Below are 27850 nucleotides of genomic sequence, written 5' to 3' on the forward strand. Positions count from 1 at the left end.
GAATAAACTCTAGAACCAGCATTGCCTCCCTGGTCGCATTACGATCATGGGCGGATCCACAATGGTGCATACTGTGGCACAACCCATTTCGTTCCACCGTCACCATATTATTTTGTTGGGTATAACCGTATATTTCTTGAAACTACTATATTAACACAAGTTTTTATCTTGGTAGAGTTGGTTTACATGTCTTTTCCCCCCTTCCACGCACAAGGTTTGAATCCCATTTGTACCATTTTCTTACTTTTTTAACTTTTACTTTCTGGTTTATTTTATTTCTGAAAAAAATGGAATAAAAGATTAAAAACCTCACCAACAAAATTACCAACAAACCAATAATGATTTTCTAAAAATATCCATGGCTTCCTTTTTTACAGTCAAATGATGTCAACACTTGATTTTTTTTGTCGGCCTCTACTTACGATACAATTATCTCTCTTGTTTTTAATAGTTTTAATGTTTGATTTAAATTTATACACTAGTTTAATCAAAACAGTGAACAAAGACCAATTATGGGTCAAGTACTCAAGTACACAATTTGTACACTATTTTGGTGCTACAATAGTTTTTGTCCTATTTCATGTGTGTACCAAATATGAAACAATGAGTTTTGTCTTGTCTCACCTCGTCCCGTCTCGACAAACACAATCTAAAGGAATTTAACTCCTCCCCATTACTTCTTTTAAACTCAAACTCTCGACTGTTGTTCAAGTATACTACCTTGAAACCAATTTTGATATACTGGGAGGGTATCCCGAAACATGATACCATTATGAACAGGGTGCACAAGAATCCGACCAACCCAACCCATCTCAACCTAATCAAGGTGTAAAATTTTAAAACCGTAGGTATTTGGTTGGAATTGGGTTAGGTTTATTTGAACCCAACCCAAACTGATGCATTTGATACATTTCTATTTCTTGGATTTAATATGATTTTTAAGTCCTTATTAATATGTATATTAGATCATCACGCCATCACCATCTTCATATTCATATGCTTTAAATTTATTCTCCATCTTTATATTACTCATTCATATATATGTCGAGTCATACTTATACAAATTAAGAAATTAGTTCAATGTGAGCAATATGGATAAGCCGTACCAATTGATTGGTGATGAATAAAGAAACACCATATTCAAAAATCAAACATAATTGAGTATTTTTGATATACTAAAGTTTCAACCTGATTAACCCAACTCAACTCGTATAGTTTGAGGTTAGGTTGGATTGAGTTGAGATTTTTTAAACGATAAACATCAGGATGAGTTGTTCAAATGTCTCTAACTCGATTAACCTCTAGTGAAGGATGGTTCAGTTAGCACAAGAAAATGTTTATTGTTTTTTTTTAGCATGACCCAACATATATTCATGGTGTCATCTAAATACATGAATAAAGGACTCTATGCAATAAAATCAATGTATTTAATATTTTGAACCATCACTAAAAATAAATAATAAATAAGTAAAAAAAAAAAAAGATTAAAACAAGAAATGTTTGAAACAATTACAACACAAAACAAAACTATTATTTTATTTACATCATACATTCTCAACAGTTGAAGGAAATGTACTCGGATTAATATAGTTTTTATTTATTTTTACGTTGTATTTTCAAAATTGCAAAGCATTTACAAAAAGTGAGAAATGATTGATGGTAAGAAATGAGAATAGTAAATGAATATATGGTTTTTAGGGACCAACTTAACACATCTTCAACCTTAGCACAAACCATTTTTCTTTCACAACGGTAATGAATAAAAGCAGATGATTACGCATAAGGAAATGATTCATCAGTGAATGGGAAATTAAGGAAAGTAGCTATTTTTAGGGACCAAATTCATTTCTCAATCATTTTTTTTTCAGAAAATTTTAAAATATCATTACCCCCGCAAATGGTACCTCTTTGACTTGCGGAAGAGCTAAAAGACAATTTCTTCTTCACTTTTCACCCAGATCCGCAAATGACACCTCTGCAAGTGGAAGAAAACTGAAGAAAAAAAATTCAACTCTCACCCAGGTTCGCAAATAGCACATTCACAAGTGGGTGAAAGGTGATTTTTTTTGTCTTGTAAGTAATGATATTTTTGAGAATTCCAGAAATAAATGACTAAGAGACAAATTTAATAAAACGGGTATTTATTTTAATTTCCATTACTAAGTATTAGGTAATCATTTCCTCTTTAATTTATGAGATTAAATTTATCATTATTCATTTAAGGAAAATTGCATGAAAAAATAACGTATTTTAACTTGATTTATATTTTGGGTAACATATTTTCAGACTTCCATTCTGGTACCTAAAATGTAAAGTTTTAAACATTTAAGTATCTGGGTAACTGGTTGAAACATTAACCGGTTATCATGCTGATGTGGTATCCAACTCAGTATTATTTACTGACATGGTTAGTGACATGATTTTTTTTAATCTAAAATTAGTTTTCAACCGGTTACCCGGATACTTAAATGTTTAGAACTTTATATTTTAGATACCAAAATGAAAGTTTTAGAAATACATTACCCAAAATTAAAATCAAGTTAAAATACATTATCTTTTCATACAATTTATCTTTCATTTATTGCCCAATAATTTTCACTTTCACTTTCTTGATTTTAATCGAAATAGGAACAAAACAGAAAGTCACCTTTTGGTTTTCTTTTGGTTAAGTTTTCACAAACCCATTTTCAGAAAACTTATGAAATTGAAGGGGTAAATCAGAAAGCCACCTTTTGGTTTACCTTTTTCATATGTGCAATTAAAAATTAAATTTAATTATTTAAAAATCAAAACAATCATAAATATAGTTTTCTTAAAAACAATTAAATAATACTTAAAAAAAACAATAAATAATCAAGATATATGTCAAAAGTTGTCTAAGGGGCTGTTTGACAGACGCTGAATGGTTTGATGTGTGATGATAAAATGATCAGAATGATTAAGAGGCTTTTATGATATGGTGCAAAATGAAATATAATTGTTTGGTAGTTGTTTACAATGAAATTAGGGCTCTGAATGATTAAGGAAGACCTATGATATAAAACCATTCAGAAGCTTTTGAAACTATTAAGAGATAAACTTTTTTTTTACCAAACAAGATTCATCTCTTAACAATTCAAAGGTTGCCTCTTAATGAAACTATTAAGAGGTAAACAAACAATCTCTAATTATTGTAATTTTAAGTGTCTAATTATCTAACAATTTCATAGATCACAATAATCATTTTTAAAACATAAATATAAATAATTGGTTTTAGACCCACGTATATAAATAGTCCAAGATCTATCCGAATAGAGTTGTCACTTAAAAAGCAGGTAAAAACGATGAAGTAATTGATGCATTTTCAAGGTTTGATTTCTTGAAGGTTTCGGTATCCATTTGTTCAAGGTAAACTACTAATATCCAAACTAAAACTTCGAATTGATGAACGGGTATTAACTGATTTGTATTTATAAGTCGATCAGTCTAAAAGATTTAACCAAAAACGACAAGGGAATACTTGATTTTAACCGTCACCAATGTCATGATGTTGATTTGGTAAACCGAGATAAAAAAAAATCCACACAAAATTTAATTTGAAGCAGTAAGGTTAAATAAACTGATATAAAGTAGTTAAAATTATCATGCATATCGTTTATGTAACGAAATTGGTTGAAATGAAGCTTGATTTTATATGTTCACGGAGTTGGGTTAAGATTCAGATAAAAGTCAGTAAAGTTTACAAAGTTATCTGAAATGATTCGATATTTTAAAAGCAGTTTAAAAAGTATGAAATATGAAGAGTCAAAGTGTTTATCCACTCGTTGGTAATATATTTCTTGCAATTTTTATGTTATTAATTATGATTAATCATCGTTTGTTCATGCTTGTTTATCAGTAAAAACACTTATATTTTGTGCCAGTATGATTATTGGCCTAACAGATTGAAAATAAGAATGTTTTGTAAGACTGAACTTAAACGTGATGTTTCAAATGAAATGCATGAGATGAACAGCCCTTTCAACGTGAGAACGAGTCTTTGAGTTTAAACGACACAGATCGTTATAACATCCATGTCGAAAAATATTACAGTATTTATAAACGTTGTTTGCACGATGCGCGCTTTTATGGAATCATTTGGAAATTCCTCACATAAATTTGTTGATTCGCCACCACTTACACGTTAAACCTTACGAGAATAAGAATTCAAATGCATCAGTTAGCGAAGCAACTTTCAACGTCTTATCTAAGCGAGATGGCTTGGATCAATTTATAGTTTCAGTCAGGTGATATCATTTGGTCGATGAGATTATACTGTATTACCAAAGGGTTTTTAACCTAGCAGTATCGTAGTCTTTCGCCTCCTAGGAGGTCTGGGGTTCAAACCTCACCAAAGGTGAGGAAAATGTGTGAGTTTATTTGTTACATTTGTCGTATATAAATATTATATACTTTAAAAACATATTATACTGTATTTATACGTAACTATATATCATGTTAACAAACAATTTATAAGTATCTACTGTTACCAATGAAACATTCACAATCATTCATTTTGTATGATTTGAATAAAAGTTGCGTAAATGCAAACTCAACTACGCAGATCAATTTTGAGGCGAAACAGACCTCCATCCAATAACAGGTTGCTGTAGACTCTCTTTATCTGGTGTTTAATAAAATATTTCGAAATGGGGAAGAAGAAGCATTTGGACTGGACAAGTCGGTCAATTATATGTTCTGGAGGCGATAAATTTCCATTCATGAAGAAGAATGTAAGACTGTATTTTTAGCTTCTTGATCAGTCATGCATCTTTCCATTAATCTACTCCAACTGATATATCTGAAAATAAATCACTTGTATTATATTTTATGTCAGCTCTAACAAAACTAATTATGTAAAAAAATAAAATAACTTAATTACCACGATGTATAAACTTTTCACTGAACAGTTAAATTATTGATTGTTATAACTTTAAACAGAAGAAAAACAACCAATCACTGTTTTTTGCTTGACATCTTATTACAACTGATTATTTGATACTGATTATATAATATCATATAATCGCTGTTTTTTCAGGCTTATGGTTTATTTCAAGGAATTTTTTTTAACTTTTTTGGTTGATATCGACTGACTTTTCAGTCTTTTCGTTGATTTCAAATGACTTTTTTTGATTGATTTTGACGAGTTTTTTGGCCTTTTAGTTGATATTTCTTGTATTTTTTAATACGGGTACGTTGAACTGGACCCACGGGTGGTCCACCCCTTGATATTTATTGCATGCCTCATTTTTAACAATTTTAGACAAATGAGGTTAATCTTAGGGGCTTGATTGGTATGAAATCAAAAGTATAGGGACCATAAATGCAAATACAAAGTTGGATTTTGCGAAAAATTCTTCAAATAATAAAAAACGACATGCATTTATTATATTCGTTTTACGTGACTCTGATCAAGGGTCAAAATCCAAACGAACATTCGACTTTGGGGTTTGTCAATGTCTTCTTGATCAAGCAAAATCAATTATTCCCGATAAACCTCCATTAACAGCTTCTTGCAAGCTCTGTGTTTGTTTATCAGGGTCTATTGAAATCTTGTGAAATGGGGAAGAAGAAACATTTGGATTGGACAAGTCGATCGATTACGTCGTCTGGAGATGATAAAGTTCCTCTAATCAGAGATGTAAGATTATTCCCTTTTTGATTCTTAAAATGTCTGTTTTCAATTGCATTTCTTGCTGTATCCCCAATTTGTATCTGAATTTAAACCTAAAATCATGGGGTTTGTTAAGTGTTTGTTCTTGAGTTGGATTAACTTCGAGTTTAATTTGATCATGGAAGAAAACAACCACTTAAACAAAAAGCTCTTGTGGTTCTTGAAAGATTACAAGAAGTTTTATCACTTTTGGTTCCACGAAGTAATTCGTAGTTCATCATGGAAAATTGGTTTTGTTTGTTTGGTTGGTTTTCCTTTTTATGTCCGTAGTTTATGTGGATTAATCTGTCTGTATAGATAGAATTTTTTTTGTTTAGGATGGTTTTTTCATAGATGGAATGAGCTTGGAGAGTCATGTTTTGAAAAAAGTTACTGAATAAGTCACTTTCTATGTCATTAAGCCACTGCCAGATAGTCATGTATAGCTGAGAGAATAAGCTGAGCTGTGAGTCTTGTTAAGCTCATTAAGCTGCTAATAAACAGGCGCTTGGACCTAAAATCCTAATGGGTTTCACATATTTTTTACATGATATCAGAGCAGGTCTATAACTAATGGGACTCGACACTTTGGGGTAATCTGTATTTGTCTAGTCCCCTCTCGACACTCTTGGATAATGTGTGCCCATCTAGCCTCCATGTTGGCAAGAGTTGGACTATTTGTGCTCCATATTATGTTGGAACACCCGCTCTTTTGGAGATTATCAGAGCTACGTTTATGACTCTAGGGACTCGACATTCTTGGGGCAATATGTACTTGTCTAGGCCCCTCTTGACACTCTTGGACAATCTTTGCCTATCTACCCTCCATATTGGCAAGACTTGGACCATTTCTCCTCCATATTATGTTGGAATCTCGACTCTTTTCAAGAGTAATCTAATGGGTTTCACATATTCTCATATATTTGATTTTCTTGGAAGTGAACGGCCTTCTAAATTATGGTAATTATATTGTGTATCTATTATGGGATATTCTAGTGACTGGTGTTTGAGTTTTTAGTTAAGCATCTGATTTTCTGTAATCTAAAAACAGATATCGAGCCACATTCTGCTAATGGATTTAAGTTAATCTTGTTATTCTGTGTAAATTACAAGGAGTTTGTTCTTGAACCGATCACATTTTCCTTTTTGTAGATTTGGATTTCGTTTGTGATCATCTATAATCTTGTTTATTAATGTAAATTACAAGGATTTGTTCTTAAACCGATAGATTTCGATTTTGATTGTGATCTTTTTTTAATGCTTCATATATCTTTGTTGTAGAAAAAGATAAATGGTAATGATATCGGGCCATCAAATGATCCAGCAACTGATCTCGAGCACGGAGATGCAGTACAGGTGACCATTTGTTTCCGGTTTTCTATTTTTTAATTATTTATTTTCCTCAAGAAAATCTTGCTGAGAAACCTTATCGTTTTCGTGAATTTAGGCAGCAAATGTTGGGTTTTCCAGGGTTATACTTTTGGTAAGTACGCAATTGTGTAAGATGACAAGTATGTATATATATATATATACACACACACACACACGGGACCCATGTCATGGAATCAAATTGTAAGCTTTAACAATCATTTTCTTCTACTTACATTGTAGGCAAAGCCTGATGCAGGAAGACTCATTGTTGCTACTATTGCATTGTTGATAGCTTCAACCTCCAGCCTGCTTATTGTATGCCACTTTTGAGTTGGTTCAGTTATCTGAAAAAGGATTAAGGCTATGTTCGGCTGATAAGCTAGCTAATAAACCGGCTATCGGTTAATAAGCTAGATATCAAACCAACTGGCTATCGATTAATAAGCTATAAATGTCTAGTAAACTAGCTGATAAACTAGTTGTTGGTTGATAACCTAGCTAAGAAACTGGCTATCGGCTAAAAAGCTAGATATGTTTGATAAACTAGCTGTTGGATGATAAGCTAGCTAACAAAGTAGCCAACGGTTAATAAGCTACACATATGTTTGGTAAACTAGCTGTTGGCTGATAAGTTAGCTAACTAACTAGCTATCAGTTAATAAGTTAGTTATGTTTGGTAAAGTAGCTGTTGCCGGATTAACTCTATTGGTTAATAAGCTAGCCGTTAGCTGAAAAAGTAGCTATCGGTTAATAGGCTAGCTATGTTTGGTAAACTAGCTGATGGCTGATGAGTTAGTTGTTTGCTGAAAAACGATCCATTGGTTCATAAGCTAGTTAACCAAAAAATTAGCTATTAGTTAATAAGCTAGCTGTTAGCTGATAAGTTGGCTGATAAACTAGTCACTTTTGGTCTAAACTAGCCAAAAAGCTAAATGACAATGTAAAATGACATAAAATGAAAATATAAGAGACATGGTTGGAAAAAAGTGAAAAAAACAGCAGTAAACTAGGCTTTTCAAAAACCTAGCTTATGGCTTACCAAAAGGTGCATTTTCAATAATCTTGTATGCTAGCTTATGATCGGCGAGCATGGCCTAAAAACGATAAATTTGGTTTTAGCGAATTGTAAAGCATGATCTTGATGTTTTGTTGGTCAGCCATCATTTGGTGGGAAGATAATTGACATTGTGTCAAGAGATACAAGGACTCCTGAAGAGCAAACCGAAGCTCTGAATGCTGTTAAGGACACTATACTAGCCGTTGTGTTGGTGGTGGTTGTTGGGTGTGTTTATTTTCCCTCTAAATCCCCGATGAATTACTGCCAAAAACGAATAAACTGCTCTCTAGAGTACCGTTTCTATAATTATAACCTTTTTCTCTTAGTTCATTATCAACAGCGATCCGGGCATGGTTGTTTTCTTCTGCTAGTGAAAGGGTTGTTGCTCGTTTGAGAAAGGAGTTGTTCAGCCACCTTATGCATCAGGTGAGTACGTGTTGTTTATTTCCGTATCTATTTTATGAAAAAAATAGATCTTTCGGAATTTGAGTTTGGATTCAAGACAATTCAACAAATTACATGCAACTCGTTGTAGTCCCTAATCAAGTGGACTTGGACCATTTCTTCTAAATATGTGTTGGACTTTCGTTCTCTCCTCAAGGGCTCTTTTGGAGAGTAATCTAATGAGGTTCCACATATTCTCTCATGGTATCAGAGGTCTACCACTCTAGGGACTCGACACTCTTGGGACAATTTGTGCCCGTCTAGTGTTTGTTGGAGGGGGCGCGTTGGAGTCCCTCATCCGCTAGACTTGAACCTACTCTCCTCAATATACGTTGGAAGCTTCATTCTCTCCTCAAGGGCTTTTTTGGAGAGTAATCTAATGGGGTTTCATATATTCTCCTAAAACTATTGGTGCAGGAAATAGCCTTTTATGATGTTACTCGAACCGGGGAACTACTAAGTAGATTATCCGAAGATACCCAAATAATCAAGAATGCTGCAACTACTAATCTCTCGGAGGCACTACGAAACTTGACTACGGCATTTATTGGTCTTGGATTCATGTTCTCATCTTCTTGGAAGTTAACATGTAAGTTGTTTCTAATATCATTCACCTAATGATGTAAATGGGAGTAATCGATAACCAAACACACTTGGTATATCCCACTCAAAAGTAGGATCTGAGGGGTGGAATGCATGTAGACCGGGCCTCTACCCCAAAGAGTAAACCCTGGAGTAATTTACCGCTGACATCTTATTTTTGTGAAGTGCTGGCTTTGGTGGTTGTACCGCTAATATCTGTAGCCGTACGCTATTTTGGAAGGTATCTTCGAGAACTCTCACATGCGACACAAGCTGCAGCCGCAGTTGCTGCCTCAATTGCAGAGGTTAGTGTCTTCTATCAACCTCATTTTGGTAACCGTGGGTGTCCGGGCTAGTTTACGAGCACTTTGACTAATCCCATGAGGCCCTGAAAATACCAGCCAATAAAATCCACAGAGAAGACTCGAACTGGCGACCTATGGGGAAGAGCCCCAACCCCTAGCCTTCATATGAGTTTTGGTTGATTTGTCACATAAAATGTCTTGGTCTAAGCCGATGAAAAATTATGTGTAGGAATCTTTTGGGGCCATTAGAACGGTGCGATCATTTGCACAAGAATCTTATGCGATTTCAACCTACTCGGAAAAAGTTGATGAGACCCTAAAGCTTGGGCTCCGACAAGCGGTAAGTGTTTGAAGCATAGTGGCAGGTACATTTGAGAACCGTTAATATTTTGAGAACCATGAGAACCAACTATTTATGATGAATATCATGAACATTTATGAATAATCATGAATGAATGAAAATGCATGATTAGTAGTTGGTTCTTATGGTTTTCAAAATATTTGCGGTTCATATATGAACTTTCCACTTAAAGCATAATTTCATTTTTTTATTTTCAGATGTGCACAAAAGCTTTCTGAACTCCGAGAACCTTTCTTGTTCATATGACAGAAAATCACTGGTATTTTTTCTGGTGGTATGAGCGGAGCCTCAACGTTGTCTGTGATCACGGTGGTGATATACGGGGCTTACTTGACTATAACTGGCTCGATGACTGCTGGTTCTCTTACGTCATTCATTCTCTACAGCCTCACTGGTACAACTTTCAATTTCAACTCCTAAGAACGATCAACATTGGGATTGAACTTTCAAACCATCATCAAGATTTATACTTTAGGATGCATTTGTATGTATGTATAGGTTCAGGTTCAAGGGAAAACCGCAAAAAAATGAACAATTGAAGAACACCCTGGTTGTCATTCATCTGGACGGTATGCACATGTGCATACAAGTAATTTGTACGCAATTTGTCCTTAATTACTTGTATGCACATGTGCATACCATCCAGATGAATGGTTACCGGGGTGTTCTCAGTTTTTCATTTTTTGGGGGGTTTTCCTAAACCTCCCTCTGTATGTGTATATATAGGAGGTTCAAATAGGAAGGCTAAATATCGTGAGAAAGTAAGAAGGGAAGGTTCATATGTGAATCATCGAAAAAGTTCATTTGAATTTTGAAGATGCATATGTGAACCCATATGAATAATCTGTAACATCGGTTCACGTATGCATCTTCAAATGGATTTTTTCAATGCATTCACATATGAACCTACCCGTGACTTACCCTTCTTACCTTCTCATGATATTTAGCCTTCTTATTTGAACCGCCCCCTATATATATCTACTGCTTTGAGATTGTAAAGTTCCCCGATCATTACACTAGTTGAACTTCAAACTTGCAGTTGGCTCTTCCATATCTTCATTATCGGGATTATATGCAACTGCTATGAAAGCTGCAGGAGCAAGTAGGAGAGTTTTTCAGCTTCTAGACCGTGTATCGAGCATGGCCAAAGCCGGGAACCAATGCCCTGTGGGGTCCGTCTCACCTTTTTCTATCTTTTTATCATAATTGTGGGTGTCCGGGTCAGTTTGTCTACACCTTGACTAATTCCATGGGGCCTTGAGATAACAACGAGGAAAATCTCCAGTGTCCCCGAGGAGACTCCAACTAGCGACCTGTGGGGAGGAGCCCCAAGGCCTAGACTTTATTTGCCAGTTGAGCTGACTCATCTTTTTACTCCCTCCTTCCCGAATTAAATGTCCACAATGAAAAAGACATAGTTTCAGTAATGTGTAATCATTACATTTTTAATTAACAAAAAAGACATTTTTTGAGAGTGGATACTTGTTTTGGAACAAACTAAAATAGTAATATAGACACTTATTTTGGGATGGAAGGAGTATTTTTCTGCTTGTTATTTTGGCCTTCTGCTTAAACCAATCATATACGTAGTTAATGTTTGATTATGGTTTTAATTATAGCAATCCGGATGGAGATGTTGAGCTAGATGACGTATGGTTTGCTTACCCATCTCGGCCCAACGATATGGTACTTAAGGTAATAGATCTAGAAAAATCACCCCTTCTTTCTCTGATTGGCCAAAATCTTAACATACCACAATGCACACAACTTCGGACCCATGATTTTTGCCTAGCGGGTGCACCTTTACAGTGGACCACAGGCCCACAAAGTCACCCGATGTGTTTTTAGCCAAATTCCACCATTTCAAGGGATTTTATCAATTTTGATGTTTCTTGTATTTCCTAATATCCCTGAGCACCCCACAAAGTTTAGAAGGTGCACCTTTCATACCTCAAAAAAATCCTACTTACTAACATGGGTTGAGTGGGTGAACGGGACACCGCTCGGGCTCTCGTAGGTCCACCCCTGAATGCACAGCCGGCTCTTGGCTGTGTTTGGTATGCGGATGAGACTGGAGTGGACTGGAAGGAGGAGAGTAAGGCGGGTGAAAGAATTATGATATGTTTGTGTGTTCTAACAAAATTGTTTCTGATCAGGGGATAACGTTAAAACTGAGACCTGGTTCCAAAGTAGCCCTGGTCGGTCCAAGTGGTGGCGGAAAGGTATTATAAAGATCGCTGCTTTTGTGTTATGATACGTATTTAAGATCTTTGAGCCACCAAATCTTCATCATGTACATGTTTTTGATCAGACCACCATCGCAAATTTGATCGAACGGTTTTATGATCCGCTAAATGGAAAGGTTTTGCTAAACGGGGTTCCGTTACCTGAAATATCACACGAGTTTCTACACAGAAAGGTAATCTAATTGGCATATTTGATAGGTTACACTACAACAAAATCAGCTTTATAGGACTTCAAAAAATGTCTAAGAGGCTGTTTGGTTGGTTTTTCATTAAGTCCAGTATGGATAAAGTTGCTTGTTTGAGATGGAAGGTGCGTATTTTTTTAATTTGGAAAAAACTTGGCTTTCTGCATAAAGCTCTCCTGTATAGAAGCTTACTGAAGAAGCCACTTTCTATATCATTAAGCCACTACCAAACAGTCTAACCGAATAAGCTGTGAATCCAATTAAGCTGCTACAAGCAGGTCCTAAATGTCTTAATAGACGGCTTTATAAGACTTAAATTTATAGGACCAAACAATTGTGCTTTCTATATTAAGGTGTTACAATAGGATATTAGGACGTATTTGGGCATCCTAACAAATTTTTCAGAACACATTTTGAGATAAAGTGTCCTATTTGCTTTTTACAAGACACTTTCGAAGTTATCTTTTTATAGCTTATTGGCTAGCTTATCAACGATCAGCTGGCTTATCAGCCAGTTTGCCAAACGTAGCCTTAGACATATTTGACGTCCTATAAAGCCAATTTTGTTGTACAACTACTTCTCTTTCTCATTGCTTCCTTTCATATATTTGTGAAGACTGACTTGTGTGTTTATGTGTATTCTGCACTCAAGGTGAGTATAGTGAGCCAAGAGCCCGTTCTGTTCAACTGTTCTATAGAAGATAACATTGCATACGGGTTTGATGGCAAAGCCAGCAGCTCGGACATCGAAAATGTTGCCGTAAGCTTCTAGGCTTCGTTTCCGTTCTTTGTTTTTCAAATTGTTGGTGTCTTGAAACTCTACTAATTGAAATGGGATTCAACAGAAAATGGCAAATGCCCACGACTTTGTGTCGTCTTTCCCAGAAAAATATCAAACGGTGGTAGGCGAACGTGGATTGAGGTTGTCGGGAGGTCAAAAACAACGGATAGCAATTGCTCGAGCACTCTTGATGAATCCTAGAGTTTTGCTGTTGGATGAAGCCACTAGTGCTTTGGATGCCGAGAGCGAATATCTTGTTCAGGTGCACCCAACGCAAGCGCAAATGCTGACAACCATAAGCTAACTTATTTTTTGAGCTTATTGAAAAAGACCTGTTTGGTCGGCCATAAGCTAGCTTTTTTAAAAAGCTACTTCAAGTAGCGGTTCATTTAACTCCAAGGGTTTTTTCTCTCCCAATAATGCCGCTTATATTTTTCCAATTAATTTTTCAACACGTCCTTTAATGTTATTTTGCTTTGTCATCAGGCTTATCAGCTAGTTTTTACCAAACATGACTAGTTTATCGACTAACAGCTGATTTATCAGCAAGCTTCTGATGTAGTTTGCCAAACATATGTACGTTGATTCTGGTGTGCGTCGTATGAACAGGATGCAATGGACTCGTTAATGCAAGGAAGGACCGTTCTAGTGATCGCACACAGACTATCGACCGTCAAGAGTGCCGACACTGTAGCCGTGATATCTGATGGGCAAATCGCCGAAAGTGGAACTCACGATGAGCTTCTTAACATGGACGGAATTTACACTGCACTCGTAAGGCGACAATTGCAAGTTCCCAAAAACGAATCGTAGTTTTTGACCGTCATGGCAACGGTAAGATCCGAGGACCGATTGTTTCAGAAGCAGCAAGAAACAACATTTGCGTTGAAGGGGTTTTGTATACTATGAAATTATGATGATTTAGGCAAGCGGGATTCATAGAAATGGCTACTAATTGTTCATGACCAAATAGTCTATGTAATTGACATGATAAAAAACTTGCATGTTTTTGGAAATGAAACTGCGTGTTTGGTAGATTCTGAATGATTTGGTACATAATGAATAAGTGATCAGATGTATGATTTTGCAGCTTCGGCAGCTTCGGCAGCTTCTTGCTGTTTTGCTGCAAATTTAAGGCTTTTAACGACTTCAATCATCGACGGTCTTTCCGTTTTCTGGTCAGCCAAGCAACGATCGGCGATCTTGACGAACTCTTTCAAGCATTCTGGTGCTATTTTCCCCTTTAAACTTGGATCAATTGTCTTTAGAACTGTTCCTTTGGCAATATTACTCTTTACCCAGCTTTTTAAGAACACTTGATCTCTTTGAAGATTGTGATCTTCGAGTTTTCGGTCGCATAATACTTCTAGCAACACGAGACCGAATGAATAGATATCGGATTTTTCTGTTGGTTTAGTGCCATTTGCGAAAATATATTCGGGATCCAGATACCCGAAGTGATTGCCGAGAACGGTGGTGAGATGATCGGAAACAGCGTATAGCGGATTATCCCTCGAGAGACCATAATCGGAAATCTTTGCTACCCAATTTTCATCCAGTAGAATGTTTCCTGGATTGATGTTAAGGTGAAGAATGGGTTGCACACCAACTGTTTGAAGAAATGCCAAACCAAGTGCTGCATCGATGCAGATCTGTAGCCTTTGGTTCCAAGTGAGCGGATCAGTGATTTGGCTGCCGTAAAGACGATTCCGTAGGCTGCCGTTGATCATGTATTCGTAAACAAGAATCATCTCGGATTTTTTGTAGCAATATCCGATTAACGAAACTAAATTTGGATTCCGGAGCTGGGATAGCGTCTCAATCTCTTTGCAGAAATCCGACCAATTATCTGTCGTGTTCTTCTTCAACCGCTTAATGGCAACCACTTTAGTTCCGTAATTGATGTAACCTTTGTACACAATGCTGAAATGGCCGGTTCCCACAATGAGGTTTTCATGGAAATCATTTGTGGCAGATTGAATCTCGCTCAGAAGGAATCGAAGGCAAGAATCTTCGTGTGTTTTCGAGCTACTTACGGAGATAAAAGAGTCATTTTTGGAGGGTTTTACTCCATTCCAAAGCAAATCCCATCTCCAACTCTTCAATCTTTTTGGTTTCAAGCTTCTTTTACTGGCATTCAATGGTGATTTTGGAGAGATTATATATTGTTCTCCTGATCTTGGTGAAGAAGAGAAAACTGGATCTTCAGGTATGAACCAATCTGATCTTTCTTGCTGTTCTAATGCAAATTCAAGAACTGAGATTATGTTAACCATGGTTGGTCTTCTTTTCGGCCGATTTTCTAAGCATTTTTCCGCTAATTCTGTGAATATCTTCAGGCAATGAGGCGAGATTTCGTTTCTCAAATGTGGGTCGATAATCTGGTCGAGTTTACTGTCTTTGATGCTCTGACGTACCCATATCGCGAGGCTGCGTTGATCTTCCTCGAGCCCAGGATCGACTGCTGGTCTACCGCATAGGACTTCGAATAACACGACACCGAAGGCGTAAACGTCGGATTTTCTCGACAGCTTTCGGGATAAAAAGTAGTCGGGATCCAGGTATCCGACTGTACCCTTTATGTTTGTGCTGACGTAGGATTTCGGCAAAGATTGGGTTGATTTCGTGATCTCAACTTTCGATAGTCCGAAATCGGAAATCTTTCCGACCAGGTTCTCGTCTAGTAAAATGTTGGAGGTCTTCACGTCACGGTGTATGACTCCATGACGAGTACCTGTGTGAAGGTAGTCCAGTCCACGGGCTGCTCCTATGCATATTTTGAGCCGTTGGTCCCACGAGAGCGGCACAAAGTTGCTACTGTCGTCTGAGCTGAGCTTAAAAAGATGTTCGGCAAGGGTCCCGCACGGCATATACTCGTAAACGAGGATCATTTCATTTCCGTCATCGCTGTAGCCAATGAGGGAAACGAGATGATTGTGACGAAGCCTGCAAATCATTTGAATCTCCATCCAAAACTCGAGATCACCTTCATGTGATCTCGAGCTCATTCGCTTTATAGCGACCGTTTTCGTACCGCCATCGATAACACCTTTATACACCTTCGCAAATCCGCCCATGCCAATCACTAACGCCTCGTCAAAATTGCGGGTTGCGGAGGTTATGTCTGCTAGCGAAAACCGACGACATGGCTCGTCAGATGATGATGGTAAATGAACGTTTTTCTTCCCGAGCTTTTCTTCCCAAAACCGCTGAATGTACACAATAATGTTCAATGCTGTGATTACCATGATCGATTTTGTCGCAATTGCATTCAGGCTGCTGAAAGCCGGCAACTTCGGCATCCAAATTGACGACGAACGTGATTGAAATGCAGAATTCGAACCTGCAAGACTATCGTCAGGATTACTCAGCTTGAAAACCTCTAATCCGTTCAATTTTCCTTCAACCAACCCGCTCTTCGAAACTATGGCTACCGAAAGATCCGATTTCCCATCGGTTTTATCCCCTCTCATTGTTGTCATGTAGTCTTTATAGACAGCAATCCCATATCCACCACCTCATTTGGTAACCTCGGCGTTTCTCTCGGCTACCTGATCGTTAATGATGATTGCAAATTCTTTATGATTGATCTTAGACCTCGTGGTGGGTTCGTGTTGACAGAAATGGAGCCTTATCAGGTATCGGAATCCTAAATCGACCGGTAATTTCCATGTAAATCTTGCCGATTTCTTGCTGTTTGATGATCTTGATGTTTGATAAACCTTAAGAGGTGCAGAGAATGTTGGTATGTTAGTATATTTGATCATATTTGTAGCATGATATACCTGAAAGTTTTTGTTTTTCTCCAACAGGTAATCGGAGTCTTTCGACCATCGCCGGAACATACCCGTATCTTCGATCGGGGAAACGGGACTTCCACCAATGTTTAACCAGTGAACCGTCTCGAGGGCGGTGGTGTTGTCGATGTAGAACGTGTACCGGCGGTGCAGTCCGACGACGTTGGCTCCTGGTTCGCCTTCTGGCGTGTGATACAGGTCGGAAGGCATGGAGACGATTTCGATTCCGTTCACGAAAGCGTACGAGTTGCCATTGGTCCGAGACGGTGCAATCATTACGGTAAGTTCCCGGCTCTCATCAACGCTCACGCAGAACTCTTTCGAGAACGAGATCACAATTGCTGCTCGAGCCGCAAGCGAAGGACTGAACTCGTGTAGGAGCTTGTATGGTCCAACTCGAACCGTGAAGAGATCAGTAGCGGTCTCGAACCCAATGTAAGAAGCGGGATTGAAGTGTAACCGGACGAATTTCGGGCCAGGATGGAGTTTAAACGTGTAGAAAAACGGAGAACGTGAGGCTCTAGCTGTCAAATACGGAACCGGATCACCCGATAGAGACGTGTGGACCGCTTTTGTGGTCATCGAGTTACCGGCTTGCTTTCTCGAAAGACCGAATCTGGTTCCGATATCGCCGGTCCATTCCCGACCATCGAGTGCTGATGAGTTTCCAATCGATCCACAGTTAACAGCAATGTCGTCAATTGGAAAGTACGGAGCCGGTAAGTTCCCGGCGACACTGAAAACGAGATGAAGGATGAACACACAGAAGAGTGGATTAAGACACATTTTAGTGTGTGTGTGTATGTTTTGCGATTATGGAATGGAACAAAGATTGAATATAAATTCATTGATGAAGATGATGATCAAATTATTGGAAGGATATGTGAATAAGTGAATATGGTCAAATGGTCAACTGATCGCAAAAACAGACATGCGAACCACAAACTACACGTTTGAAGGTTTGCAAGATACATCCGTACGATCAGCTGAATAAGTGTTTTTATTCGTTCAATCATATATAGAATTGTTTATTTACGGCTTAATCATTAAGTCGGAATGATTATATAGAATAATTCACGATCCCTCACTTGTCCTATTAAACCTTCTCAAACAAATCGCCACTAAAATGCTACAGAAAACTAAAAGATTTTTGGTCTAGCGGTATCTGGATTATTGGCTTCCTATGAGGTCAAGAGTTCAAACCTCGATAAAGCTGCGGAGAGTGTGTGAGTTTATTTGTTTTATTTGCTGTATATAAATATTATATATTTTTAAAAAAAATGCTTCAAAAATTATCCAATTCTGTCTCTTTTTAACGAGTATAAAATCTGGCGGAATGGGGAAACCATTATTATCGAAACGGGACCCTCGACGAAATAATTGATCCGAAACTAAGAGGTGAGATCGCCCTCGGGTCGTTAAGAAAGTTTGGAGAGGTAGCGAATAGTCGATACAAATATCTGTGGTCATTTAAAATGCTACAAGAAGCTGTTGAAAAAAATTTAAGGATGACGACAGACAGTCGATAAAAACCTGTTGTCTCAGAAAACAATGAATCATAAAGATTCTGATCTAAGTTTTTTAATCCACTAGTTGTGTACCCGTGCAATGCGACGGGAACCATGAATTTTAACGATTTTGAAGTTTCACTCGTTTTGTAAGATAAGATTTAATGATGATATATGTTACACTTGATTTTTTTACATATTAATACAATTTGAATAAATAAGAGTTAATTATGGTTCCAATTACAGACTATCGCTGAAAAAAATTGTATGACAGTTTAAAATCCAACATATTTAAACGACTCCACAAATGTGTTCGATTTACATCTAGAGCAAAGAACCAATAAACTTGAGTTTTAAGATAAACACTCAAAACCAATAAAGAAAACTACAAATTTGACAGATCATAAGCAATGAAAAGACAAAAAAGATGGGTTTTAGAATGAAATTTCAACTGTTTACCCTCTTTCTTGTCCAGAAACTCAGATTAGGGTTGAATTAATACATGTATATATATATATATATATATATATTTCAAAAAAACCCAACATATTAAGTCAGAACATATTATACAGTGCAATTTGGACAGCCTAACCCCAAAATATATAGTATATATATATAAATAAATAACTATAAAAATATAAATCGTAAATATTAAAAATATTTTTTCACAGTATATATAATATATAATAATATAATTAAGTCAAAAACTATTCAATATTAGACTCATTTCGAAAATATTAACGAGACGATTATAATGGTGTAACTTGTTAAAATAAAAATGTATTTTTTAAACATGTTTTAATTGATATACGATTATGTATATTAATTTGATAAAAGTTTAAAATGAAACATTTAAAAGTAAATGACGTAAAGTAAATTAATTAACTAATTATAGGAGTATAAAGTGTAAATTTAAAATTATAATTTTAAAAAATCGGTTGTGAGAGAGTGAGTGTATGTGAGAGGGTGAGTGTATGTGAGGAGAGGAGGGGGTGAAAAAGTAATATAAAAGATATCTTGGTCATTTAATATTTTAAGATTTTAAGACTTTTATTAAATTTGTTTTATAGATAATAGATGGAATAAGATATCAGGGGTTGAAAAATGTGGTTTGTTTTGTCATGTAAAAATATATATACTATATTATAAAGCATTTAATAAAAAAATTTAAAAACTATTTTTTATACATAAAGTATTGTTTATGCATGTTACTTATAATTCAATATCAGAAGTGGATTGTGCGTAAGTACAACTTATTAAACCTTCATTTTTGAATTCATGTAACTAACTGTAGATAAACATAATAATATAAGGATAAATATCACATTTTAAATATAAAAAATAATTAGGATAATCGTTGAATTCTAATAAAATACTTAATTATTATTTTTATAAAAAATTGTATTATTAAACCAAAAATAAATCTATTCGTTATTAAACCAATATAATACTTAATTATTATTTTTATAAAAAATTGTATTATTAAACCAAAAATAAATCTATTCGTTATTAAACCAATATAATACTTAATTATTATTTTTATAAAAAATTATATTATTAAATAAAAAATAAATTGATTTATTAATAGACCTAAATTAAATTATAATAAAAAAATTGAATTACTTTTCAATATCTTCATATATATATTTTATTCAAAAATAAAAACATTATTACTTTCTCAAAACTATATAAAGTTGTATCATATCAATATACAAAAAATAAAAAAAACAATAAAATCGAGATGTATCTCGCTGCAGTATGCGAGAACCCTTCTAGTTAATTTAAACAAATAGCTCATATTTTAGATTATTGGTAAAAAAAAATTTGGTATCTATATTTCGGTTCTATCTTTAACATATCAGGGTCGTTTACTAAATTTCTTACCCGATATACGCTTACCGAGTCATTTAGCCTTACCCGATGAACAAGATAAGGATCAATAATCTTATCCAGAAAGAAGGATGACAAATGTCGAGAGTCTTACTCGGTAAGTGAGGTGGACGACTCTTATCCAAATAACATTTACTAGATAAATTGTTACATACAATAATATTTTAATGGATTAAAATCTTACCAGGTAAAGTAAATGAGAGTGTTCGAATAATATCGTTTGGGCGAATACTTACTTGGGGTGTAAAAATCAAAATGCATGGCTGCCAAGGGCTCCTTAAGGGTGCATTTTGTGTATTGAACAAGATAGGACATAACATAACATAACATAACATAACATGGATCATTGTTCCATTCTCACCCCATGGAACAAGCTGGAACAAGAAATAAACTTATGTTTTATTAATATAACCTTAAAATAAAACTTAATTATCTTCTAAAATATTAAATATGCATTCCTCTTTACATTTTATTCATTTTTTTTTAAAATTACTTATTATATTTTATGATCGTTAAACTTTTAATTAATGTCCTCAAATATTAATTTATATGGTTTTTATATTTTGATTAATTTATATAATTTATTAAATATTAATAATAGAAAGAAATAAAAAATTTTAATTGAAAATTTTCTAATGATATTTTGTATACAAAATATTTATTTTATTATATTTAATAAATATTTAGTTCTCTCTTTAACTAATCTTATCCGGAAACCAAAAGGCAAAGGCAAAGGCAAAGGCAACCCAAGTGATACGGCAAAATGAATTTTGTACACCAAATGTTAAGTTAGCATGTCACTTCCACCCCGATACAGTCTTAGTCAATGGTACAACTCATAATGCTCCAAGTACAAGTTATTGCTTATGGGTTGGGAAGACTTTCCAAGTCTTAACTCTAAACAGAGATCGCCAAAAAGAGGTCCTACATTATGTCGGACCGGTTTTGATTCCATTGAAAATTCTTAGGTCCGGTTAAAAGTATTTGTAACTGGTCATGGTCCAGGGCCGGGCCAGGCCGGTCCAGGCCCAAACCAATCATATTTTAATTTTTTTTTATATTTTTTAAATAGATTTTTAAGAATATTTTAATATTATTCTAATACATTTTAAAATATCTAACTACGTCAATCAAATACATTTAAAAAAATATTTTATTGTAGTTTTATAATTTGCTTTCAATCAAATACATTTAAAATTACGTTTTATTATAGTTTTATAATTGATATTCAATCAAATTTACTTAAAAAATATGTTTTATTGTAAATTTATAATTTGATTTTCAATAAAATACATTTAGAAAACTAGAAATACGTATAAAAATACATTCGCAGCGGATTTATAATTCTTAGTACGAGAGTATAACAGGGTCTTAAAAATCATCGAAACTTGGCTTAACCTAACATAACATAACATGCTATTAATACTCTTCACTTAAGATACAGCCACAAGTGATCTGATCATACGACTCTTCCACCATGATCACTACTATGTTCACCTTCACTTTACCACTCCTCCTCCTCACCACCATCGTCGCCGCCCAACCTTACAAAGCCACCGATCTCTTCCTCCTCAACTGCGGTTCATCCACCGCCACCATTTTTGATCACCGGAAATGGGATAGCGATGAAGGTTCCAAATTCGTAATCTCCGGCACCTCCTTTTCATCCAAACCTTCCTTCCAAGATTCTTCAGTCCCACCAATCCCCTACTCCACCGCCCGAATCTTCAACACTTCTTCCTTCACGTACAAATTTCCGGTCACCGAAGGCCCCAAATTCCTTCGCCTCCATTTCCACCCCGTCACATACTCCCATCTTCAAGCAGACCAATCTTTCTTCTCAGTATCAGCAAATGGCTACACTCTCTTAACCAACTTTAGCGCTTTCCTAGCCGCCTCCTTTATCGAAAACTTCCGCTCTGATTCAAGAGACGTCGTCAGTGCCCAAGCTTCCTACTTTGTCAAAGAATTCATTGTCTATGTAAAAGATATCCAAACCTTGAAGGTTATCTTTACACCCATGCCCAACTCATATGCCTTCATCAACGGTATTGAAATCGTTTCAATGCCGGAAAATCTGTATTTTAACGGTGAGAACTTGAACTACGTGGGTCTAACTACAGGGCCTAAGATTGCTGACGGCATGGCTCTCGAAACTATGTACAGGCTAAACGTGGGTGGGGGATATATATCCGGTAACGATGATACCGGCACCGGCGGCATGTATCGATCATGGGAACCAGATCCTGATTACATATTCGGTGCAGCTTATGGGCTAACACCAAGTGCAACGACTCCGATCACGTACACCATGGAGACACCTAATTACACAGCACCTGAGCAAGTTTATGCTACCCAAAGGAGTATGRGCAACCTGTCGGAACACTACAATCTGACTTGGAKACTTCCAGTTGATTCTGGGTTCTATTACATGATCAGACTCCATTTTTGCAATATCATACCACAATACAATAGAAGTGGTCAGATGGTCTTTACGATTTTCATGAATAATCAAACTGCTGAGAAGRAGGCTGATCCATTGTACTGGACTCAAGGTAACGGAAATCCGGTGTTCAAGGACTACGTTTTGTTTGTCAGTGATCCAGATAATCGCGAAAGCAAGCAAGACCTGTGGCTGACGATGCATCCTAACTTTGGTGCCTCGACAGAATACCTTGATGCTTATCTGAATGGTTTAGAAGCCTTCAAGTTGAGTAAGGTTGGTAGTCTTGCTAGCCCCAATCCAGAGCTTAGTTTTAGAACCCCACTGCCAACGCCGGCATCTTCCACGAGAAGGAACAAGAATAAAACTCCATATGCCGCAATAATTGGAGGAGTTGGGGGAGGGTTAGTCTTCTTGTCTCTTTTAATTCTTATAGTTTAATAATTGCATTGTAGAATAGGGTGATTAAATCATATATGATATATATATATATATATATATATATATATATATATATATATATATATACACTTTTATTTACAAAATGATGTTCAATTACTCCATATGAAAACCAAACTACATATATATATATATATATTCAACTATCACATCATTCACCAGAAACGTGGAAAAGAAATAAAATGAAGTTTGAAAATTAATTAGACAACTAAATTGGCAGCATATGTGGAAGACAAGAGAGACAGAGTGGCCTCCATTATTTTCTTTTTTTTGGGAAAAAGAAGATATTTCATTTAATTGACGAAGGGAAATGTTAAAAACAATTGGTTGGTTGTCTATTAAGTTTTATATGAATAAAGTTGTCTATATTGGTTAATTTATGACTCTCTCGAAGGTTTTTTCATATATGAAAGAAGCTTGTTTAATTGAGAGGGACAGGTTCAGAAAAAAAAAAAAAAACTTGACGTTCTGCATAAAGCTCCTCCTAGAAGCTACTGAATAAGCCATTTTATATATTGTTAAGCGACTACCAAACAGACATGTATAGTTAACTGAATAAATTGTGAGTGTCATTAAGCTCATCAAGTTGTTAACAAATAGACTCCAAGTCCCTTGACCTTTTTTCTAACAAATAAAACCTTGAACTTATTGAAATCGAACAAATAAATCATTGAAATTACAAAAACCAAACAAATAAATACTTGGGTTTCTTCCCTTTTAACAAGTTTAAGAATTTATTTGTTCGACTTCAATAAGTTCAAGAATTTATTTATTAAAAAAATAGGGACTTAATCATTCAAAATAAATATAAAAATAGGTTGGGTTTTTTTCCATGGACTCGTGCCATTGACAAAAGCTAGAGATTACATGTTTTAGATCCAACAAATTAAATACATGATCTAGTGACAAATGAATGGTCATTGGACTAAATTTTTTCTATTAATTAGAGTGACGATATCTCAATACTTGGCAACAAACGTCACCAGCAACAGCAACAGCAACAGCAACCAACCATAGGTTGAACAATTAGCAGATAAGCATACAACACATAGGGATACAAAAGACAAGGCCAAAAAAGATATCTAATTCAAAACAGTTTCTACAAATTCAGAGGTAAAAAAACCGTTTTTCACCATAACTTTCATTCTCACCGAAATCCAACCATAAGATATTATTGAACATGCATATTTATATTTACTATATTTTATAGACTAAATATACTAAGAAATTCAAATAAAAAGACTAAATATCGTGAAAAGATAAAAAAAGAATGTTAAGGAAAGGTTCAAATGTTAACCGTTGAAAAAATCTATTTGAATATGCATGCAATAACCTATATGAATAGATATTTTTCGATGATTCATGCATGAACCTTCCATTCTTTCCTTCTTATGATATTTAGTTTTTCTTATTTAAACAGGCCCCTTGAAACATATACAAAGGGTGCTCATGGGTCGGATTGATCGGGTTGAAGACATTTGAACAACACAACTCAATGCTTGCGGTTTGAAAAATCTTAAAACCCAACCCAACCCGTACGGGTTGATCGGGTTGATACTTTGGTATATTAAAATATTATTCTAACATATAATATGTTATTTCTCTACTCACAATTTCTTTTTCATAATCAACCATTTGATACAACTTATCTATACTTCTTACGTATATCACATTTAGTTAATTTTCTCAATTCACATATATATGTTCACATTTATTGAACATATATACGAATGAGTTATATAAAGATGTAAATAGATTGAGAATATGTGTATATGAAGAGCATACATACATGAATATGTGTATGGGATAGCGATGAAGGTTCCAAATTCGTAATCTCCGGCACCTCCTTTTCATCCAAACCTTCCTTCCAAGATTCTTCAGTCCCACCAATCCCCTACTCCACCGCCCGAATCTTCAATACTTCTTCCTTCACGTACAAATTTCCGGTCACCGAAGGCCCCAAATTCCTTCGCCTCCATTTCCACCCCGTCACATACTCCCATCTTCAAGCAGACCAATCTTTCTTCTCAGTATCAGCAAATGGCTACACTCTCTTAACCAACTTTAGCGCTTTCCTAGCCGCCTCCTTTATCGAAAACATCCGCTCTGATTCAGGAGACGTCAGTGACCAAGCTTTCTACTTTGTCAAAGAATTCATTGTCTATGTAAAAGATATCCAAACCTTGAAGGTTATCTTTACACCCATACCCAACTCATATGCCTTCATCAACGGTATTGAAATCGTTTCAATGCCGGAAAATCTGTATTTTAAACCAAACAGCTTGAAATACGTTGGGATTTCTGACGACATGGCTCAAGAAACAGTTTACCGGCTAAACGTAGGTGGGAGACATATACCCGGTAACGCTGATACCGGCATGTATCGATCATGGGAACTAGATGATGATTACATACTCGGTGCAGGTTATTATGGGCTAACACCAGTTACTATGGCTCCGATCACGTACACCATGGAGACACCTAATTATACCGCACCTGAGCAAGTTTATGCTACGCAAAGAAGTATGGGCAATTTGTCAAATCACTACAATCTAACTTGGATGCTTCCAGTTGATTCTGGGTTCCATTACAAGATCAGGCTCCATTTTTGCAACATTATACCACAATACCATACAAGTGGTCAGATGGTCTTTACGATTTTCATGAATAATGATACTGCCGAGGAGCAGCTTGATCCATTGTACTGGACCAAATACGGGGATCCTGTATTTAAGGATTACTTTGTGTTTATCTTCGACCCAGATAGAAGCCATAGCAAGCAAGATTTGTGGATCGCAATGCGTCCTAACCTTAACGCCTCTAAAGAATATCGTGATGCTTATTTGAATGGTTTGGAAGCCTTCAAGTTGAGCATCGCGGGTGATCTTTCGAGCACAAACCCGGAAATTTTTCATTCCTCGGAATCTCCCACGGAAGTGATCAACCGGAAGAAGATTCCATATTGCGACATAATTGGAGGTGTCGGGGGAGGGTTAGTCCTGTTATCTGTTTTAGTTCTTATAGTTTTATGGAGGCAAAGGCGAGCCAAAGACCACGGTACCACCAACGATGACAAGCCATACTGGGGCCTAACTTCCATTGAATTGAGATCTACAAGGAACGGCCTTTCATCACTCTCATCAGATCGCTGCCGGCACTTTACCCTTAGAGAAGTGAGAGTTTCCACCGGTGAATTCAATGACAATTGTGTCATCGGCAGAGGAGGGTTCAGGAAGGTGTACAAAGGCTGCATCGACAACGCTAAAACCACAGTCGCCATCAAACGGCTCAACCCATCATCCAACCAGGGTTTTCATGAATTCCAAACGGAAATCAAGATGCTATCAAAGCTACGGCACGCTCATCTAGTCTCCCTGATCGGGTTCTGTGACGAGGATGGCGAGATGGTACTCGTCTACGACTACATGGCTCATGGTACTCTACAAGAACATCTCTACAAGACCAAAAACCCTCCTTTACCATGGAAAACCCGTCTCCATATCTGCATTGGCGCAGCCCAAGGGTTGCTTTATCTCCACACGAGTGCCAAACGTGGGATAATTCACAGGGATGTCAAGTCTACAAATATCTTGTTGGATGAGAATTGGGTGGCTAAGGTTGCTGATTTCGGTTTGTCAAAGCTAGGGCCAAAAGGTGAATCAGATACACACGTTACCACGTTGGTGAAGGGCAGCGTCGGGTATTTGGATCCTGAATATTACCGTCGACAGCAACTCACGGACAAGTCCGATGTGTACTCTTTTGGAGTGGTTTTGTTTGAGGTTCTGTGTGCAAGACCTGTTATCATTCCATGGCTGCCCAATGAACAAGTGAATTTGGCTGAATGGGGCAACTATTGCTATCGAAAAGGAACCTTGGATGAAATAATCGATCCAAAACTAAGAGACGAGATCGCACCTGGGTCGTTAAGGAAGTTTGGGGAGGTAGCAAATAGTTGTTTGAAAGAACAAGGAAGCGAACGACCAGCCATGGATGCTGTAGTTTGTGGACTAGACTTTACGTTGATACTGCAAGAAGCTGCTGAGCAAAAAGACGGTGAAGAGCATACCACAATGGAAGTGGAAGGACAATGATAATTATGTCTGGTTCTTTTTAAAATGCATGTGGTTTGTTTTATTCGCCATGTAAATGTATACCAATTTGAATCATGTAATTAAAGGATTGATATATACCAGTCAGGATCCACAGATTACTACCATTCAGCACCACCATCAGATTCAAGAAATGGAAGTTTCTACAGCTGAATTTAACGAAAATTGTGTTATCTACAAGGGAGGTTTTGGAAAGTTGTACAAAGGGTACATGAACAATGGTACAACCACTGTTGCAATTTTCATGAATTCCACACAGAAATACAGATGCTATCGAAATTACGCCATGTCTATCGAAATTACCTCCGTCCCATATGCTTCCTTCCTCCAAGTCTCATCCAACGTGCCTCCACCCCATTAATTTCCTAGATCCGCTACCGGAAGTGATCGACCAACGATGGACGTTGTAGTTTATGGATTAGAGTTTGCATTGCTGCTACAAGAAGCCGCTGAGAAAATGGACGACAAGGCCATGTCAAATAATCAAGAAGAGTCGACCACGGAAAAAAGATACGTTTTATTTTGTTACGTAAGATTGTGTATAGATAACTCCAGGTTATTCATGGTTAGTCGGTGGACATAAATGGACTGAAAACTCACACTTACCAAAGAGAAATATAAATATCATATGATACTAT

The 27850-nt window shown here is 36.2% G+C and overlaps 2 protein-coding genes and 1 pseudogene across 2 annotated transcripts; 2 read left to right on the forward strand and 1 right to left on the reverse strand.

The window, feature by feature from the left end:
• The first annotated feature begins 5469 nt into the window (after positions 1–5469).
• On the forward strand, positions 5470–14036 carry LOC112515674 (ABC transporter B family member 27-like). Its single transcript, XM_025122582.1, has 17 exons — positions 5470–5659; positions 6953–7027; positions 7119–7154; positions 7283–7357; positions 8200–8324; positions 8426–8525; positions 8961–9132; positions 9312–9430; positions 9660–9770; positions 10041–10185; positions 10831–10963; positions 11411–11486; positions 11948–12013; positions 12103–12210; positions 12875–12982; positions 13068–13265; positions 13613–14036. The coding sequence occupies exons 1-17, from the start codon at positions 5579–5581 to the stop codon at positions 13814–13816; spliced, it is 1932 nt and encodes a 643-aa protein (XP_024978350.1). The 5' UTR covers positions 5470–5578; the 3' UTR covers positions 13817–14036.
• Positions 14037–14073: 37 nt separating this feature from the next.
• On the reverse strand, positions 14074–17586 carry LOC112515660 (annotated as a pseudogene).
• Positions 17587–21628: 4042 nt separating this feature from the next.
• LOC112515782 (receptor-like protein kinase FERONIA) lies at positions 21629–27664 on the forward strand. Its single transcript, XM_025122709.1, has 2 exons — positions 21629–22981; positions 26032–27664. Exons 1-2 carry the CDS (start codon positions 21676–21678, stop codon positions 27192–27194), a joined length of 2469 nt encoding a protein of 822 aa, XP_024978477.1. The 5' UTR covers positions 21629–21675; the 3' UTR covers positions 27195–27664.
• The last annotated feature ends 186 nt before the right edge of the window (positions 27665–27850 follow it).

This window comes from Cynara cardunculus (assembly GCF_001531365.2).
Source record: "Cynara cardunculus var. scolymus isolate 2C chromosome LG 7, CcrdV1, whole genome shotgun sequence".
Classification (NCBI taxonomy): domain Eukaryota; kingdom Viridiplantae; phylum Streptophyta; class Magnoliopsida; order Asterales; family Asteraceae; genus Cynara; species Cynara cardunculus.

Excerpts from the sequence above, each read along its gene's own strand:
- LOC112515674 (XM_025122582.1), top strand. The coding sequence starts at position 5,579 with ATGGGGAAGAAGAAACATTTGGATTGGACAAGTCGATCGATTACGTCG. Across the intron at positions 10,186-10,830 it reads CATTCTCTACAGCCTCACTG|TTGGCTCTTCCATATCTTCA; the intron begins GTACAACTTTCA and ends TCAAACTTGCAG. Across the intron at positions 12,014-12,102 it reads GTCCAAGTGGTGGCGGAAAG|ACCACCATCGCAAATTTGAT; the intron begins GTATTATAAAGA and ends GTTTTTGATCAG.